The 20913-nt window shown below is 35.5% G+C and overlaps 2 protein-coding genes across 2 annotated transcripts; both read right to left on the bottom strand.

The window, feature by feature from the left end:
• Positions 1-6884: 6884 nt before the first annotated feature.
• On the bottom strand, positions 6885-9890 carry LOC104233778 (uncharacterized). The gene is made up of 4 exons (XM_070161807.1): positions 9316-9890; positions 8423-8973; positions 7441-8051; positions 6885-7292 (listed from the first exon to the last, which is right to left on the bottom strand). Exons 1-4 carry the CDS (start codon positions 9888-9890, stop codon positions 6885-6887), a joined length of 2145 nt encoding a protein of 714 aa, XP_070017908.1.
• LOC104215925 (uncharacterized) lies at positions 8873-14634 on the bottom strand. Its single transcript, XM_070162761.1, has 2 exons — positions 13783-14634; positions 8873-8973 (listed from the first exon to the last, which is right to left on the bottom strand). Exon 1 carries the CDS (start codon positions 14377-14379, stop codon positions 13813-13815), a length of 567 nt encoding a protein of 188 aa, XP_070018862.1. The 5' UTR covers positions 14380-14634; the 3' UTR covers positions 8873-8973; positions 13783-13812.
• Between the last annotated feature and the right edge of the window lie 6279 nt (positions 14635-20913).

Raw genomic sequence — 20913 nt, 5'->3', positions numbered from 1 at the left:
AGAGAAAACAACAACCCATAGACATTGATTCACAAAAGTACAAAGGAAAACATAAAAATCCTATGATTTTGAAAACCCACTTTCACTAAAATGTACTTTCAGAAGCAAAAAATTCACCCAAAGCAAAAATGTCACCCAAAATTAGGTACTAGACGAAGAGATAGAACGGAATCGGAAGAAAAAAATTACAACTCGAATGTGTTTCACTTTTGCGTTCTCATCGGTTGGCAATGGAGTTATGGAAAGTGTACTCTGTTAACTGATAGAGAAAGAAGGAAAACTTGGGAATAATGGGCAGAATGGGCTGGATCGAAGATAAGGGAGAGATGGGTAGATTGGGCCGGGCCGGGTAAATAGATTGGGCCGACTAGGTAGGCAGGGTAAATAGTTTAGGGATGGGTATTAAAAGGTAAATATTTTGGGCCTAATAGGTATAAAGTGAGATTTTCTCGGGGGAAAAGACAAGACTACCTATAAAAGTGAAACTATTTACCCTCCCCTACCCATTAAAGAATTCTACCCACTAAATAATTACAACTCCTACCCATTTAATAAATAAACGACAATAACAAAATAACTACCCACACTTTTAATGCCCTACGTATAAAAATGCAGAAGCTGCTCAAAATTTCAGAAAATTAGCGCACAAACGTGGAAAAATGTAGAAGCTCTTCAAAATTTCAGAAAATTAGCGCACAAAATTGAGATTTCCACTGATCGAAGAGCAGTAAGTGTGAAAAAACAGATCGAAGATGCTGATTCGGATTTTAATTTCGCTGTTCTTTTCAGATTTTGATTTTGCTGTTGGTTTGATTTTGATTTCAGAGCTAAACTTCTGAATTTTAGCTGAAAATTCTAATATAGGTTTGGAGATCTGGAGATCTAGAGGTTTGATTTCGCTGTTGTTTTGTTGAAATTTCGAACACTGTTGATTTCGAACACTGTTGAAATTTGCATTGTTGAGACTCAATTTTGGACATAAAAGTGATTACAACTTTAGAATCATGGAAAATATTCCAATTCTGCTGCAACATAGTGGAGAATGGGATGATAACAATAATTTCATAAATTTCATGTTGATGCAATTCTAATAAAGACCTATTGGAAATTTGAACAACTTCTCAGAGAAATTGCAAAGCAACTGCAAAAGGACAGTAAAACAATAGTTATTCAGTATGCTATTGCTCAAGGATATCCACCAATTACAATTTGCAGCGATATGAGTGTTAGTGTTTATATGGAATTGAAAAAATCAAGTGCAGGGATGACAACACGTCCCCTGTGTGTGTCGTTTGCTAAAAACACTATAGCTGCAAGCACCTCCAGTTTTGATGTTACTAATGAAAATGATTTGTTGAATTGGTGCTAAGTAGTATACAAAAAAGATGCCAGGTACTCAGTTACATGATTGACATAGTACTTGAGTCTGGAAGGGGGAGGCAATGCTATTTGACATAGAAATTGCATTTATGTTCTTTATTCGATTGTTGCGTAACTGGTGTTTTGTTGCAGTGGCAATGGCACGCATGATGTTTCCCATAGAAGTTTTGTGCCTATAGACATAGTGTATGTGTGTTATGTGATAGTTTTTATTGTTATAGACAGTTGTTGGAACAACCTCGTACAACTATTTACCCTGTTAGTATAGCTATATACTATCATATGCTTCTGGATCTTTTTTTAGCTGTCTTCGCTATTTGTTTTTCCTTTAATAATAGTAGTATCGTACAGTATCTTGAAAATACTTTTATAGCTGCATTCCTTTTTGCTTTTTCTCTTTATTCCTATCTGTTATGTAATAGTAGTATAGTCATTTGTAGTTGCCGGAAATTAGTCAGTATAATTGTATACCCTGCTGTTATAATTATATGTCGTGTTGGTATCGTATGGTAGTTGTAATATTTTTAGTTGGTTTAGTTGCATTTTAAGTGAATTCTATTTCTAAAATTATTTTATATGAACATGTTTTGCAGTGTTGGGATTTCCTTGTGCCTATTGACTTAGATTATAAACCAAAGGTTGATTGGGATATCAATTGCCATGTTATTCATCAATTGAAAGCGAATTTATCAAAGCGGCAACTTCGACTGTTTAAGAAAACATGCTTTGGATATTTTTTGGATATGCCACCAGTGATTGTGCAGATTCGTGTTATGCACTATTTGCTTATGAGAGAAGTACATCATGAGGTTAAAAATGAGATGCGGTTTGTAGTGAATGATTCTAGGTTGCGGTTTGGCTTGGGTGAATTTGCACTTGTTACTGGGTTGAAATGTAAGGGTGGTACAAGTATAGAGAGCATAGCAGAGAATAGGTTGATTTCAAAATATTTTGGGACTGCATCCGTGACATTTGCCCAACTAGCAGACTGTTTTAAGAAGAAGAAATGGGAAACGGATGATGATGCGTTGAAGATAGCAGTTCTGTATTTTGTCAACAGCTTCTTATTTTCTCAACTCAAAACAAAGGCTATTTCACGGTCTTACATTGACTTGGTTGAGTCTGGTGATTTTAATAATTATCCCTGGGGTATAGATGTTTATAAAGCTACAATTGACTCGTATTCCAACAAGTTTCAAGATAAGCCTTCTTTTTATAGACTTGGTGGCTTCCCGTTGGCTTTACAGACTTGGTTGTATGAATGTTGCCCAAGTTTGGATGGTCACTTTGCTGATCATCTTGGAAACAACAAACTTTCACGAATTTTGAAATGGGCAGTCATGGGTCAAATCCCGAATGAGCGAGTTGCTTTGCAAATGTGTAGCTTGCAACGCAAGCAGGTAATTTTCTCATAGTTTTATTGCCTCTCTTAATGTTTTGGTACACTAGTTTAGTCACAGTTGTAGCAATATCCCAGTTTAGTGATATACTCTGTTGGTATACATGTATACTATATTGGTATCATGTATATTATATCCCAGTTCAGTGATATACTCTGTTGGTATATATGTATACTATATTGGTATCATATGGTAATATGGATCTTTTTTCTTTCATACTTTATTATCATTTCTATTTCTAACTAGTGTACTTAATAATTGCAGCTAAAGAACATCACCCCAACTGATGATGAGAAGAAACAATTTGATGTGTGTGGTCTAAGCTTTGAAATTGAAGTTGAGTGCACTGACAGCCAACCCAGTCAGCCCGATAGCTTTCAGGTTTTTGGCACTCAATTACCAAAGACACAAAGTATGCCTGAAAGTACTGGAGGTGATTCCCAACCTACCAATGCTGAGGTAATGAAGGAGTTACAAGCTTTGAAGCTTTTGTAGAGAACAAGTTTGAGGAGGTGCTTGCAGCTATTGGTAGGCAGTCAGTGAAACCAGAGGGAAATTCAGCGGTATTCATCTTTTATATAATATAATGCTATAGTATATTGTTCAAAGATGCAATATATGCTTATAGGATACTATTACATTCTTTACTTTTAGTGCACATAGTATTCTTGTAATATACATAAGACTAAAATTGTTAGTTTCTCATTTTCAGCACAAGCAACAGGATGATGATTTGCGTTCTGGTAAAATGTTGTATATGTAATTTTTGATTATTTTTTTATTTATTTAACTCTATGTATTTGTGCATTGACTAACCTTTTTTAAAAAAACTTTTTTCAGCCCCCTTCGTAAATGAGCATGATTTTGGATTGGATTCTAACTTTGAACTATCTGCATCTGCAATTGATCAAATCACCGCTATTACATAACAAGCAACATATATGCAGTCATCTCATGATGTTAAAAAGTCGGGTCCTGCTCCGCTGCCATCACAAAATCGCTGTACAGGCACGAGCAAATGTTGTTGTTGAGTCTAATACTGCTCCACAGGGTACGATGTTGATGTTACTAATTCTGTAGTTAGTATGTAAATGATAGGTTCTTGATAGTTTTTTATTTTTTATTTAAGTAGTGATGCTGATAATGCTTTTATGTGTTTAGCATGTCGGGTTGATGGTGTTGGTCAAGTGGATGTTGGTGGAAGTAATGGTGAATTTGCCTTCTGGTAATGTCTTCTATATATAACTTTTCATTCTTTTTTTCTAAATTTCTTAACTTTGTATATTTATTTATTCACTAGCATTTTCTAATTTAAGCTCCATGTCGACACGGGGGTGATCTTCACTTGGATTCTGATTTTGAATATACTGATTCTCAACTTGATCTAATTGCTGCCATTACACAAGGAAGGAGACGTAATGTAAATCAATCTGGAAATGATTTGACAACTCGTGCTGTAAATAAGTCTAAACCTGATCAGTTGGTATCAAGAAATATTGTTCAGATACAAACAGATGTTGAAACTACTTCTGCAGTTTTAACACGGAAAAGGTGCCCCGCAGCTGTAAAACAGTCACCGTATAGGAATGATTGGCAATCTGGTGTTAGTGCAGTTGGGGGATCCTCGAAGGTTATCAAAGGGAGATTTCCATTTGTAAATGACATTTCAGAGACGGTTGATTTTAAGCTTACGACTGCATTCTCAAACTTTGTTGAAGCAAATATGCAATTGGGAGAGTGCGTATTCGTTTCCATGTACTTTTGTTTTCATTTTTTCTTAATGTTTGTTGTTATATTTCTTATCTATATCTTCTTTTATACGAAATAGGGAAGTGTATTTACGTGGTGATCAAAAGCTAGAGCCTTTTTCTGACTTTGAAGTTGAATAGATTGATGATAAGACGTTTTTCCATACTTTAAACTATTCTGGCAGGCCGCTCTCTAGTTCGGTATGTGTACTGTTTTTTATTTTTGTTGTTGTAGTAGTTCATTCATATTGTTAGTGGTAGTCATGTTTTCTTCCTCTCTTTTTTTGCAGCACTTGAATATTATATTCTACTATCTTAGGAAGAAGGCGAAATATGGAATTAATATGCCAATCAAAGTCACAACTACAAATACTCTTTTTAATAATATCATTCAAAGGGTTTTCACAGAATTTGTAAAAGGTGGGAAACAAGATCATTTGATTGATAGATCAGACGATATCATGGAGTACATGAAAGGATTTAGGATGCATTGTAACACTCCATGGCACCAGGTTGATCATGTCCTTTTTCCAATTAATTTGGCAGAAATTTGCCATTGGATATTGGGGTGTGTGTCATTCCACAAGAGATGTTTTTATGTATATGATTCACTACGTAGGCGAAAGCACAAAAAGGCTATTCAGAAAGTGGCAAAGGCTTATGCTGTGTTGATCCCCTATTTCTAGTTAGTATTGAATTTTATAACCAAAGAAGTGACATTGTAGTAGAAAATGGTCTGCACATGGGAAAGAAGTTGACTGATCCTTTTGATATTGAACTGATTACAAATCTGCCAACACAACAAAATTCGTAAGAATAGTTACTTTTTTTTTACTTTGTTTTCCTCATTTATATTAACATTTTCACTTCTAATTGATTTTTATATTCTATTCATTGTTTTATTTCAGAGATTGTGGAGTATATGTTGCTTGCTTTGCAGAGTATATTATTGAAGATCTTCCAATCCCTGTTGCCAATTTTGATGTGGATGGTCTTCGAGCTAGGTTTGGTATACTGTTGTGGCACTATGGGAGGAACAAGCAGTTGCATGGCGAATCAAGTGAATCTGAGGCTCCAGTAGCACCTAAAAAGACTCGTGGAAAGAAACGCAAGAAGTAGTATAGGTTTCTTTTTGGTTTTAGTTAATTGTATCATGAAAACTTTGCAGGATTTTAATAGTTTTTGGTGAAGTATGGTATTATTAGTAGTAAATGAGTTTTTGCTGATTCAAGACTGTAGGAAACTTGTGCCTTTATAAAATATTTCCAGCTGCTAATGTTTCTTTTGTCATATTTAATTATTCTGGTTCAAAATATGTGGTAATAGATTTCTTCAAGTACATGGGGGTTATCAGTATAGTTATGTCTCTTGATGCTGAAAATTTACTGATTTTATTTCTAATTTCTGCTTGTTTTATTAGGCTTTTCTTAGGCTTCTTCCATAAAGTTGTTGGTTTATTAGGATGCCGAGGTCCATTCCTTTGCCAGAGGGTAAGGTTTAATGGATTCAACAAGTGAAAGTTAGGGGCAGATGAAGTGAACACTTCCAGCAACATACAAAGTAGTTGTGACAGAAGTTAAATTATCTGCTTTCGAATGTGATGATGGTCTAAGCTTTAATGTTCATCTGTAGTTTTAGCATAGATGGTGTATTAGTGTAGTAGAACTATATACCAATCAGGTATAATGATATACCATTTGGGTATCACGTTGTATTTGACTCATCTTTTTTCCTGCAGCAACTAGATGTAAGTACTGACATGAGTTGCAAAGTGTGCGCATTTTAGGTATCACGTTGTATCTGGTGCACTATTTATATTTCTGTGCATATTTTGTTTTAGCCATATTAGTGCAATACCACTATATACCAGCGAGGTATACAAATATAACATTGGGTATCACCTTGTATTAATGTACCTGGTGATGCACAAATAACTGCATGTAAATGGCTTCCAATTTGTTATAGTTCAATACAGACATGAGCTGCAAAGCGTGCACCACTTCTATTTCTGCACATATTTTGATACTAATAAGGTATACAGATATACCAATAAGGTATACAGATATACCAATTGGGTATCACAGATATATTTTAGCATCTTTTTTCCTGCAGCAACTAGATGTAAATGCATCCCACTTTTATATACTAAAATAGAAAATAACCAGATTCTTATTGAAAATACAAGTAGCCATATAAATTTGTTGCCAAAAAGTAATTTCGCAAAGAATCATCATACCAAATATATGTCCAGTGCAAGAAATGCATTTTATTTTTTGCTGTTCAAATGCTACGATTCTACAATATATGAGTTGTATAAAAACATTGAAGCATTATATCAATCTCTCTTTGGAATATTTCAGCATGTTCTCCGGTTGTGTCCTTTTCTCCCGCATAGTGCACATGTAACTGTATTTCCTTCCCAGCCTCCTATGCCTCTCTTCCTTTTAGGTCTTCCTGGTTTGATTTTTTCTTTTGGTGGCAGTACCACCTGCGAAGAGACATGTTCTGGAATTTGCCACGTTGTTTCATCAGGCAATGGATTTACTGGTATCTCATATGTTTTCAGCAAGTAGTCTATGCTGTAGTAATCCGAGCAATACTTGTATGAATCCATATGGAATTTTTCTATAACTGCCATTGCATGTGGACATGGAATATCGTCTAGCTGAAACCTCCCACAACTGCAGTTTCTTTCATGTAGGCGCACCACATTTCTTGTTTGGCCATCAATTACTAAATGTAAGAATTCAGTTGATGGCAACACCTAGTATAATTTTAATTAAGAAAAGTCATTAGCTATATGAAGTAATAGTATTTTTTAAATAACAATATTCAGTTGTTTAGTGAAATCACTAAGGTAAAAAAGTAAAAATACAGTACATGCAGTGTTTTTATGATTTGAAAATGCATACCGTCATCGTCTGTGATAAGATAGTATTATCTGCCAATATTTTTTCATACTTTGCACCAATCTTCATAAATGATTCCACTGCATCCTTCCGATTGATGTAATTCCATTTTTGAATCAATGTTGTCATAAAGTCAAGCAAATTCATAACTAGGAGGTCTTTTGCGTGCTTGTTTGCTGCATTTACTGATTCCGCAATATTCGATGTCATGGTCATGATTCTATTTGCCTTGGAATACGCCTTGGACCATTTATCATATCCAATATCCATCAAGTATGTTTTCACTCTACTATCAATAGCTTCTAACCCTGCCATATGCCTGTTGAATTCTTCAACAGTGTATGCTCTTGCTAAAGCAAAATATACTTCTTTGATTTGTTTTTGGCTCTTCCTGAAGTTTGTCTTTATGTTGTTCCACAGATGGAACATACATGCACAATGAGGGACTTCTGGATAGACAATTGAAGTTGTTTTCCATATAGCATCATGTCTGTCTGATACAATGCACATTCCCTCTCTTTGTCCATAGGTTTCTCTCAACTGCACGAAGAACCATTCCCACGATGCATCATTTTCCGAATCAACAATTGCATATGCGAGGGGTAGAATTTGTCCTGTAAACCCAAAGAACAAAATATCAATTACAACACACTATATTAATTTAGCATTTCATATAGTAGTATAGTCATAGGTAGGTGCAGGTGTGTAGCAAAATAACTATATACTCTGTTGGTATACTTGTATACCATACTGGTATCATATAATATTTGAAAATATTTTTTTTTTGTTTCTTTAACTGAATGTAATCGGATTGTACACAAAATATTAATTTAGTATTTCATATAGTAGTATGTTATAGGTACGTGCAGGTGTGTAGCAAAACAACTATATACTCTGTTGGTATACTTGTATACCATACTGGTATCAAAATATTTGAAAATATTTTTTGTTTCTTTAACTGAATGTAATTGGATTGTATTCTTACCCTTTGTGTCTTGCGTGAAAGCCGTGAGTATGGTCCCTCTATATGTTGACTTTAAAAAACTTCCATCAACTACAACTGTTGGCCTACAATAAACCCATGCTCTAATCGATGTATATATAGCTATGAATGCATACAAGAAGCTCCCATCTTCTTCAGTGTGTAGTCGTGTCACTGATCCTGGGTTAGCGTACTCTAACATATAAAGATATGTTGGCATTTTCTTGTATGATTCACTTGGTGATCGTCTCAATAATTGCATTGCTTTTTCTTTTGATCTCCATGCTTGCATGTAGCTTAAGTCCATACCATATGCTTTTTGGATGTCTCTTTGGATATCAGTTGGTGTATATATGGTTTTCGGGTCAACAAGTTTATCTTGTACCACAGCTGCAACAAAAGCTGAGACAACTTGCTTTTGTGAACAAAATCTCTTATCAGTTAAACAACTGTGGACATAATTGAAATCTATCACTTTGAAAAGATTTGATTCTCGCAGGCTTGATGCTTTAAGTCTCCAAGTGCATATTTCATCCACGCATTCAAGGATATACCTGTTTATAATACAAATACAGTTATGTATAATGTTTTATTAATAAAAAACACACACAAAAATCCGTACAATTATATACTCACATGGTATACTCTGTTGGTATACTTATATACTGTATAAGTATCATATTTTGCTGATAAAAAATATAGACAAAGCAATACAATTCTATACTCACATAGTATACTGATTTAGCATACATATATACTATATTGGTATTATATTTTACTGATAATAACAAAGACAAACCAATACAGTTATATACTCTCATAGTATACTGATTTAGCATATTTATATACTATATAGGTATCACATAGTTTTTTTACTTGAAAACATGCAGACGAACCTTCTTGGGCATGATTTATGAACCCGATATTGACATTTTTCTCTAACAGCATATTGTTTCATAACGAGAGCCAGCAGGTTCTTGTCTTCGTAAATTTGTCCTTTTTCAACATTTTGATGAAATTGATCAGTTATGATGTTTGCATCATCAAGTTCTAAAATGACGTCATCTCCTTCTTGCACATCAAACGTAGTAATCATATCAGTGCTTTCAAATTGTGCAATTTCTGGTGAAATTGGAGCAACATCGAAACTGGAGGTGCTTGCAGCTATAGTGTTTTTAGCAAACGACACACACAGGGGAAGTGTTGTCATCCCTGCACTTGATTTTTTCAATTCCATATAAACACTAACACTCATATCGCTGCAAAGTGTAATTGGTGGATATCCTTGAGCAATAGCATACTGAATAACTATTGTTTTACTGTCCTTTCGCAGTAGCTTTGCAATTTCTCTGAGAAGTTGTTCAAATTTCCAATAGGTCTTTATTAGAATTGCATTAATATGAAAATTTATGAAATTATTGTTATCATCCCATTCTCCACTATGTTGCAGCAGAATTGGAATATTTTCCATGATTCTAAAGGTATAATCACTTTTATGTCCAAAATTGAATCTCAACAATGCAAATTTCAACAGTGTTCGAAATCAACAGTGTTCGAAATTTCAACAAAACAACAGCGAAATCAAACCTCTAGATCTCCAGATCTCCAAACCTAGATTAGAATTTTCAGCTAAAATTCAGAAGTTTAGCTCCGAAATCAAAATCAAACCAACAACAAAATCAAAATCTGAAGAGAACAGCGAAATTAAAATCCGAATCAGCATCTTCGATCTGTTTTTTCACACTTACTGCTCTTCGATCAGTGGAAATCTCAATTTTGTGCGCTAATTTTCTGAAATTTTGAAGAGCTTCTGCGTTTTTCCACGTTTGTGCGCTAATTTTCTGAAATTTTGAGCAGTTTCTGTGTTTTTATACGTAGGGCATTAAAGTGTGGGTAGTTATTTTGTTATTGTCGTTTATTTATTAAATGTGTAGGAATTGTAATTATTTAGTGGGTAGAATTCTTTAATGGGTAGGGGAGGGTAAATAGTTTCACTTTTATAGGTAGTCTTATCTTTTCTCGTACCAAATTAGGAATGATGAGGTATTCAGCCTCCTCCCCCTACCCCCACCCCCACCCCCACCCCTAATATTCTTCTCCAAAAATGTTACTTCTCCCGATATATGTATGAAGATTGTAGTTTAAGTATAATTTGTGTTAGGATGCTAATTAATTAAAATAAGAAAGGCCATCGGGGGATTCAGTAAAGCAGCTTAGGTTCGTTTGCAGTGCGCGTTCCTGCTGGACTGAACACATGTTAGTTGTATGAAATATAGTTCCGAAAATAATTTCAGTTCACCCTTTAGGCTCAACGCCTCGCTTTACGTTAGCGAACCTATAGGTCTGGCTAGAGCTATGTGCTCTTTCTTTCTTTGTGGGACGATACTGGGGAAAGAATACGTTGAGACGACAAACAAGACAACTATATTTTTGCTTTTCCCTCCATGAGATGAGCAGTAATAAGTTTAAAACTTATGGTCTAAAGCAAATCTTAGATATTTTTATGACTTCAAATTATTTCATTAAAAGTAAAATGAGAAGTTTAAAGTTAAACTATTTTTAAATATAAAAGTATCATTATTTTCCAACAGATCAAAAAAATTGTATTACATAATTTGAGACAGATAAAATAATAACAATGAATAGTTAGATAGTCTTGTCAGCTACATACTAACGATGAACAGTCATGTCTTGTGTTCATACAAACGTGTACTGTTATAAAAATTCATATGCTTCTTTTGGTGACATTCTTTCGTGAAAAAACATATACAACTTTAATCCAAAACATAATACAATTTTAAGAGAAAACTATCCGGCTAAGCACTTTTTAAAAATTATTTAATAAAATGATATCAAATTTTGTTTATTCCATAAATAGCAGATATTTTTACACAATTATCATATTGCAAAGATTATGTGACAGTTAATTAGTCAACACACGGCACAAATCATGGGATTGCCTTTTATTTTCATACTCTCTCCTCTCATCTTATTTTTAAAAATTTACCTCATAATCATCTTATCTAAGCACAAAATTGCTTTCGGTCTAAAAAAGACTTTCAACCAGCAGAAAACTCCTCTCTAACCACCACTTCTAAAATATCTCTTATCAACTTTAAATGTTTAATTTATTTACCAATTCAAATATACTTGATATATTTCAAGGTATATTATTATCTTGATGAGATTATACAATATCGTTATACATGATTTATAATATGTTGAAACTACATACATGTATATATGTGTATAACGATATTGTATAATCTCATCAAGATAATAATATACCTTGAAATATATCAGGAATATTTGAATTGGTAAATAAATTAAACATTTGGAGTTGGTAAGAGATATTTTCGAAGTGGTGGCTAGAAAGGAGTTTTCTGCTGGTTGAAAATCTTTTTTAGAGGGTGTGTGTGTATATATACACACTCCCTCTGTTCCAGTTTATGCGAACCTATATCCTTTTTGGTCCGTTCCAAAAAGAATAAACCCTTTTTAAATTTGGTAACAATTTAACTTAAAGTTACAACTCTACCCTTAATGAGAAGCTTTTATAACCACACAAATACTCTGGGGCCCATTTGGATTTGTTTAGGACCACAAATTCCAAAAGTCTTCATTTTTTTCTTAAACTTCGTGCCCAGTCAAACAGGTTCACATAAATTGGAACGGAGTATATATATATATATATATATATATATATATATATATATATATATATATACATTTTATACACACATACATACACTTAAGATATTTTATTATACATAAATAGTTTTAAAATGTATATATACCACATATATACCTTACATGTCTTCTTCTTTTTTAAATATACCGGATGATATATAATTTCAATATGCAATTGTTAAATACAAAATATGTATATGACGAATCACATATATTAATATACAAGATATACTTAAAAATTAGATACATGTATCCTATCAAATTATCAATTCAATATACGAGATTATACAGTAATTTTTTTAGGATACAATTATCTTTTCTTAATTGTATTTTATTCGTAAAACATATTTGAAAGATAATATTTTGAGTTAAAAAATAGGAAGGAAAAGATTGGAGTTATTATATCTTGTTCCCTCCTCTGATTTAGGAATCTGTTATGCTATTGTTAAGATTAGTTGCCATAATAGATTTGTAACCGCCGAGAAAAACGTTAAGTTGCTGCCATTTTTGTTAATTATGAATGCCACTTTTGTTAATTATGAATTTCTGCTGTGCTTATGTTAAATTTTCTAGAATAGTGCCTACTTATGTTTTTTGCCCCAATTTTAATCCATTCCTTGTTTTCTGAACTTAGCATTCTTTCGTGTCGGAAAACTCCCACGGTGAAGTGGAATTAGACCCCGCTTCAGTTTCAACTTTACGTTTCGTTCCATTGTATTAAGATGGATAATTAAATCTGGTCCAATCCAAAAATTTTGACTTTCAAAACTGATTCAAAACTGGTCCAAGGTGTGTCAATATTTCGCACTTTTGATGATTGTATTTGTGCCGACTTATATGCACCTAAACTATTATATGTAGTATCTGTTATCTTCCACTGGTACAGATATAAGATACTTTGCTTTACTTAGGCTTAGGCTTAGACAAATGAAAAAATTTAACTATTTTTTTTGTCCCAATTTATGCGAGGGTATTCGAATTTTGTGAGTCAAATGAGTTGTTCTTTCCATAATTTTTTTTGATGTCTTTTAAATATTTTGAATAATTAATTATTATGACTTGTAGTACTTTTGACGTAATTTTCAAATATATAAATTTTATTTCCAAAAACTTAAATATTATTCTCTCCGTTTCAATTTATGTGAACCTGTTTGACTAGGCACGAAATTTAAGAAAAAATGAAGATTTTTGTAATTGTGATCCTAAACAAGTCAAAAAGGGGTCCATAGTATTTGTGTGGTTATAAAAGTTTCTTTTTAATGGTAGAATTGTAAGTTTAAGTTAAATTGTTATCAAATTTAGAAAGGGGCATTCCTTTTGGAACGGACCAAAAAGAAAATAGGTTCACGTAGACTAAAAAAGAGGGAGTATATATTTAAATTTACTATCTCAAAAGGCAAAAAATATTTATATAAATTGGGAAAGAGAAAGTAATAACTTATTGTCTTTTTAAAATTTGAACCTCATCTTTAAAATTTCACACATTGGACAACCATACTGAACATAATTCATTTACTTAGAGGAAACAAAGTTCAATTTTCAAAAGAGCAACCATTTCTTTTCTTAATTAACTAGATTGCATAGAGCTTTATATAATTTAACCACGTGGGGCGAGAAACATGAGTCATACTTAGGAACAATATTAAACCTTAAACAAAATATAATAAACTGACCGGGGAACCGCCGGGTGGCCGGTTCAGACGTCACCTAACGAAGACCTCCAAAGCCGACTTATTTTCCTGGTCAATAACATCAAAGAAAACCGGGTCGACAGTCACGTGACTATCCACGTGCACGCGGAACTTATGGTCCCACCACATCACCTTAGCAAATCCTTCTATATCCACCGTAGCATCCAGCACCATCTCCCGCTTCGCCACGTCGGACAGGAATTCCTTGCCGTGATGAGCCAGTTGAACGCCGCTCAGCCGCGCCGGTAGCCGGAGGACCTGGCAGGAACGCGGCGGCTGTGATCCGGCTTTCACCTTAGCCGAACCAAGGTGGTCGCCGGAGTAGAAAATCGACATTTCTGTAGACGAGTAAGTAATTGAAGTGACATTAGGGTTTGTGACGTGGACGGTGAGGATGAGTTCAGCGTCTAGTACTGGGAAATTGAGCTTGAAGGAAGTGAGGTCGATAGAGATGAGGTGGAAATCTGGGTCCCGTGGCTTCGACGACAGTGCCGCCACCGCCATGCCGGCAGCAGCGGCGCCGACGAGGGCGGAAGTCCAACTCCATCCGCCTCTTCTTCTACTTCCTTCTTTGCTCATTGGTCTGAATTGATTTTGAATTTGATTGGGACAGAAGAGAAAAGCAGTTGAAATGAAAATGGACTTGGGATTGTGAAATTACGTTTTATGTCCCTGGTTGTGGTCCCTTGGAGCAGAAAAGTTAGGAAGCATGTAAGAATTTGATAAATTCGAGTCTTCCCATACTTTCGGCCTGTTTTAAATGATTGTAATTTGTAACATTGTGTAAATAGTTTGTTTAATTTCATTAACACCTCATAGGATATAAACAGCTATTTATACACCCTCATATTTTCCTGTAATTGCATTACTTTCCCAATAATTGTCCATTATATGTCAACTTGAATGCCTACTACTGCTAAATTAAGCAGTGTGCTATTGATTTTTTGACTATTGGACGGTAACTTATTTTAGAATTGTTACTTCAATAAAAATGATTTATTGTAACCAATATGTCATGTTCATTTTTCACATAATCCGGATAGAACAGGTACCTAATTTTCAAATTCCTTCCGTAATGCCATTGCTTCTCAATATTTCGTCTTTTGCTTGTAAAATAGTACTCTATATACCTTTTGTGATATTTGTATAATATGCCCCTTTACAATTTTAAATTTAAGAAAATAATATTTTTAGATCTCTTATATGTAAAGTAAATCTCTCGTGTCAAAAATATAGGGTCATAAAAATAAAAATAAGTTTGGAAATTTAAGTCAACATTTTGAGAAATTTTTTGACTTGGCTAATTTAAGTCACCATTTTGAGAGTTTTTTTAAATTTTGTGGCCTTGAGATACTTATGACATATTAAAATATTCTTAAAATATCGTGGTCATAAATATGTCATGTTATTTCTTGTAAGGAAATTTAAGTAATGGTATAATAAACATATCGACAATTTAAAACTTATTAAATATTAAAAAGATCTTGTTAAAGATTTTCTCTTTCTTTTCTCTCTCAGAGCATGATAGCGTGTTCTTGCTAACATACGCTGAAAACAATGGGGAGGGGAAGACCGAGGAAAAATGCAACGACGATTTAGCTAGGAAACTGTACGGGAACTGGTAGCTCACAAATTACTGGAACGCAGAGTTTGGAATCCGCAGATGTAACGAGAATTTCAATGGAACAATGACTGCCATTATCAGCCGCAAAGGAAGGTCTGAAAACGCCACATGCGATGAGTCATATACCGATGATTGAGAATGCAAAGGTAATTTCTGGTAATCAACTGCAAATCGGAAGACCTAGCTTAGGAGAAATTGCTTTGCATGCAAACAATTTAGGAACACAGGCTGGTAATCAGAGGGCTAATGGTAATGCTAGTGTAGAAAATGCTAGATTGATTGCGAGTAATTCTGATGAAATTGTTGGTAATAGTGGAAAAATTGAGGATAAATTGGAAGCTGATAACAGTAAGGTCATATTAGCAGATGAGAACGTAGAGGTAGGTTAGAAGAATTGGGCTAATTTCTTTGTGGGGAACAGATTGGCTGCAAAAGGCATGGATCTAAGTTTCGTTGCACCAGTCATAAAAATGGAGAAGCAATGGTTAAATTATGTAAGGAAGAAGTAGAGGAAGAGACAAGGACATGAAAGCAAGCATTGATCCTTTATGTTGTTGGAACAACTCTAACAATATGAGCTATGGAATTTTACAACTAAGCCAAAACTCTACTATCACAATGAGAGATATTTTGTAGTAAGGTTTAACTCCATAGAAGACAGAGATGAAGTATTGTATTCAGGGCTACATATGCTGGGTACAAAGCCAATAATCATGAAGACTTGGTCAGAAAAGTTTGATTTTAGTAAGGAGGTTCTGCAAACTATACCTGTGTGGAAAAAATTTCCTAACCTTCCATTGAACTACTGGGGAGCTAAGTCTCTAAGCAGGATAAGTAGTGGTTTAGGGGTTCCACTATATGCAGATGCTTGTACTGCTCAATTGGATCGAATCACATATGCTAGAGTGTTAATTGAGATGGATGTAACCAAAGAGCTTCCTAAGGCCATTAAGGTAACAGATCCAACTGGAAGAGAATTTGTCCAAGGAGTAGCTTATGACTGGATTCCGAAATTCTATCAAGTTTGTATGCAGTTGGACACAGATGTGGTAAACATGAGCAACCTATGCAGAAAACTAAGCCTAAGCAGCAAAAACAGAAACAGGAATGGCAACCTACAGATAGAAATAGTGACAAGGTGGAGCAGAAAGATGTAGCACCTGCAAAAAGGAGTCAAGTAATAAGGAGTGATGAGGAAACCAGTAAACTTGCTCAATCACCTGCAAGGATAGCTAGAGGAAATGAGGAGTGGAATTGGAGAAAAGCCACAAAAAATCAATAGCTCGAAGCAAGAAAAAAGCAGGGGAGGATTCAATTAGCATCATAAATGGGTTCAATATACTAGCAGAATCTGGATTGCAGCTAATAAATCCAAGGCAATTAGGTGAAGGCTCGAATAGGCACAGAGGTCAAGCAGGGGAGGAAGGGTATTCACAGGTTTTATTCATTTCTGTATGAAGCTGGTAACATGGAACATTAGGGGTCTGAATAAGGTCCCTAGGTAGGAGGAGGTCAAGAAGTACATAAGAAGCATATAAAGTAAATATGATAGCAATACTTGAATATAAAATAAAGGAGCAGAAGGCTGATCAAATAATAAGGGAATCACTACAGGGTGGCACTGGCTAGCAAACTATGAGCACAACAACAAAGGAAGAATTTGGTTATTATGGGATACTAATGAGATAGAATGCCTGGTGATGGGGAAATCTTCTCAGTTTATTCATGTTGCAGTTCACATCAAAAGCATGAATATGAGGTTTGAATTCACTGCAGTCTATGGCTTGCATACACTGGATGATAGGAGACACCTATGGAGAGACTTAGTAGATATTAACAATAGATAGCAAATACCATGGTTAATCATGGGTGATTATAATGCCATAAGATCTGGGGAGGATAGACCAATTGATAATCATGTACAAGATGTGGAGATGAGAGACTTTAATAGCTTTATAGATGATACTGGTTTGGTTAAAATGAGGACTAAGGGAAGAAATTTCATATGGACAAATGGGCACACATATAGCAGGATAGATAGAGCACTGGTTAATGCATAGTGGACACTGAAAATACCTTATCTAGAGGTATGGGTAATAGATCTGGGATGTTCTGATCATTCACCTTTGAGTGTTACACTTGAAGAAAAGGAAGAGATAGTCCCCAAGTCTTTCAAGTTCTTGAATCATCTAACTGAACATAAAGATTTTCTAAAGATAGTCAAAGGAGCATGGAAAGGGAGTAATGAGGATAATGTAATGAAAGATGTATGGAATAGATTGAAAAAGGTGAAACACGTTATGAAAGAATTAAATACTAAAGAGTACAATACTGTAGGAGATAAGTGTAGGCATGTAAAGTTTATTGGATTCAAATTCAATACATAATTTGGACTATATCTTAAATGTACTAGTCCAAATAAATACTATAGGCTAATATAATTGAATTAATTATATAAAATCAATATATATGAATTAAATAAATAAGTCTTAATCCATTGGGCTAGCCCATTTAATTGGGCTAAAGTGATGAGCCCACTCCATTAAGCCCAAGATGTCATCTTCCTAGAGGCCTAGTTTGGTGTCACGTGTCAAATGATGTGGCACGCCAAGTCAAACCAAAGAGCCAATAGGATTGTGCCATGTGTCAAAATGACAAAGCATGCCCAGTCACACTAAAAGGCCAATGAAATCGTGCCACGTGTGCAAGTGACATGTTCTGGCCAATCAAATGCGGTCATGTCACACTTCAATTTGATTGGTCGGAAAGAGTTTGTTCTTATCATGACTCCTCCCTTCCACAACTATAAATAGGGGTCTTCATAACTCAGAAAAGAGACCGGAAGTTATCACAAGAAGCAAGAAAGAGCTCGTGGATGAAACGCTGCAAATTCCTCCACAAGTTTCAAGCTTCAAGCTTCAAGTTCAAGAAATCAAGTGCAAGTTCAAGAACGAAGAACAAATCAAGGTCAAGTTCAAGCAATCAAGCTCAAGCTCAAGAATAAGATCATCGTTCGAGGCAACAAATACATATTCAAGATCAAGCTCAAAGGCCCTTGAAATAAGATTGTTGCTATCAGAAGGAAGAATTAGAGGATTCATAGAGATTGTAACACTCAAATATTCGAAATAAAATACTACGATTGTTGCGATATTTTCGGTCTTGATTTTATTTTCTCGATGCAATTTATTGACTACAAATTCTGGCACGCCCAGTGGGACAGTCTCTACCTCCCATCTCAACTTTTCAATCACCAAAGTCCAAGAATATTGAAATGGCTTCGAAGAAAATTAACTCCAAATCAACATCCACCAAGGCTGCTAATTCCAGGTTCTATGCTGATGTGGAAAACATCCTCGATGTCACCTTTGGAAGCTTCGGACCAGTTACGAGGAGCAAAGCAAGCTCTTTAGGACAACAAGAACCCCAAGTGTCGTCCGCATCAACCCCTATTTTCGGATTTTCATCCTTAAAAAGAGCAAAATCTTCCACAAACGCATCTGAAGGAGGAAGCGATGTTGCTGAAAAGATCAAGAAAACTCTTGCTCTGTTTGACCTCTCCGGCTCCAAGCACTCTGCTGTGAAGGAAGATGATGATGCTTCAAGCGATGGATCCTCCTCACTTACACCACATGGCGTGAGCCAGTCAAGGATCAATATTTGTAAAAATCCATGCTACTCTCCGTCATCCACGACAATCATGCAAGCCATGGTGACAAACACTTCATCTATGGAGGAGCAGTTGGCAAACTTGATGGAAGCAATCGCTGGCTTGACCAAATGCATGCAAAATAAAGAGGCTAGAATTGACAAGCTAACAGACAGGGTGAGAATCTTGATGGAAGAATAATCTACCCATGCACCCGGCAAGCTCCCAGAAGTTCTAGAGAGTGACTCTCCCCCAAGACAAGCAGCATCCACTAAGGCTATCCCTGTCTCATCTGAAGGGATGATTCCAATCGAATAACTGAAGGAATTCATCGAAGGAACCATTAAGAACAAATATAAAGTTGATGCTAAATCCTCCCTTACATATGCAAAGTCGTACACTGTAAGGGTCGATATGTTGAAGATGCCTGCTGGCTATCAACCTCCGAAGTTTCAACAGTTTGATGGTACAGGTAACCCAAAGCAACATATTACGCACTTCGTGGAGACGTGCAACAATGCTGGGACTTATGGAGATTACCTTATCAAGCAGTTTGTCCGCTCGCTAAAAGAAAATGTTTTTGACTGGTACACGGACCTCGAGGCTAGATCTATCGATAGCTGGGATCAACTAGAACAAGAAATCCTCAATCGATTTTATAGCACAAGATGCACGGTGAGTATGATTGAGCTTACAAATACTCGTCAACGAAAGCGGGAACCAGTTATCGACTTTATCAATCGTTGGAGGAATGCAAGCCTCAACTGCAAAGATAGGCTTAGTGAAGCTTCAGGCATAAAGATGTGCATCCAAGGCATACATTGGGGATTGCGCTACATCTTTCGAGGTATCAAGACTAGCACATTTGAAGAACTTGCAACTCGTGCCCATGACATGGAATTGAGCATGGCCTCCGACGGAAATGAAAGGCTGCCAATCTATGAACCTCGCAAAGTGAATGACAAGAAAGAAGTCAGGAAGTGGGGCAAGTTCGTACCCAAGTCTGAAAGCAAAGAAGCTATGAATGTCAATACGTCACCTATGAAGTTCACGACGAAGGTTGTCACACCTCCTTTTTCCGCGCCCGATGGGGTGCAAGGGAGTTTTTTCCAATTAAAGGACAATCGAAACGGGATTGGTTTAATTATTTCAGAGTCGCCACTTGGGAGATTTAGGGTATCCCAAGTCACCAATTTTAATCCCGAATCGAGGAAAAGAATGACTCCATATTACAGTCTGCGTACCAGAAATCCGGATAAGGAATTCTGTTAACCCGGGAGAAGGTGTTAGGCATTCCCGAGTTCCGTGGTTCTAGCACGGTCGCTCAACTGTTATATTCGGCTTGATTATCTGATTTTATACAAATATGAACTTATGTGCAAATTTTAACTTTTTACCGCTTTTATAATTATTATTTTTTACAAGAATGTGAACATCATTTAAAACACGTCTTTGGACTACGTCACATGAAATGCACCCATAATCCGGAACACATTTTATTTGATGTTTTGGGATCGGGATTTGGGTCGCATGAAATGCACGCCCATGTTTAAGAAAGTAAATTATTAAACACGCGCCTAAAGAGACTATCGCGTTATTATTTTGGGAAGGACACGAAATTCACTAAGCGGCCCTCCTGAATTCTAAGTAATTTAAAACAAGTATTTACTGAGGGCCCCGCAATTTGTATTTTTATTCGGCGAGGCTCATCTCGTTCTTATTTTTTAAGGAATTTGCAACGTCATGGAAATGCATCTCGGGCCACGCCACAATCAATGCGCCCGTGACTAGAGACATATTTCGACTCCGTTGAGATTTGGATTTGGGTCACATAAAGGTG

Source organism: Nicotiana sylvestris, chromosome 11 (genome assembly GCF_000393655.2).
Source record: "Nicotiana sylvestris chromosome 11, ASM39365v2, whole genome shotgun sequence".
NCBI lineage: Eukaryota > Viridiplantae > Streptophyta > Magnoliopsida > Solanales > Solanaceae > Nicotiana > Nicotiana sylvestris.
This window is presented reverse-complemented; position numbering and strand designations above follow the sequence as displayed.

Excerpts from the sequence above, each read along its gene's own strand:
- LOC104233778 (XM_070161807.1), bottom strand. The coding sequence starts at position 9,890 with ATGGAAAATATTCCAATTCTGCTGCAACATAGTGGAGAATGGGATGAT. Across the intron at positions 8,974-9,315 it reads CATAAATCATGCCCAAGAAG|GTATATCCTTGAATGCGTGG; the intron begins GTTCGTCTGCAT and ends TATTATAAACAG. Across the intron at positions 8,052-8,422 it reads TTTCACGCAAGACACAAAGG|GACAAATTCTACCCCTCGCA; the intron begins GTAAGAATACAA and ends TTGGGTTTACAG.
- LOC104215925 (XM_070162761.1), bottom strand. The coding sequence starts at position 14,379 with ATGAGCAAAGAAGGAAGTAGAAGAAGAGGCGGATGGAGTTGGACTTCC.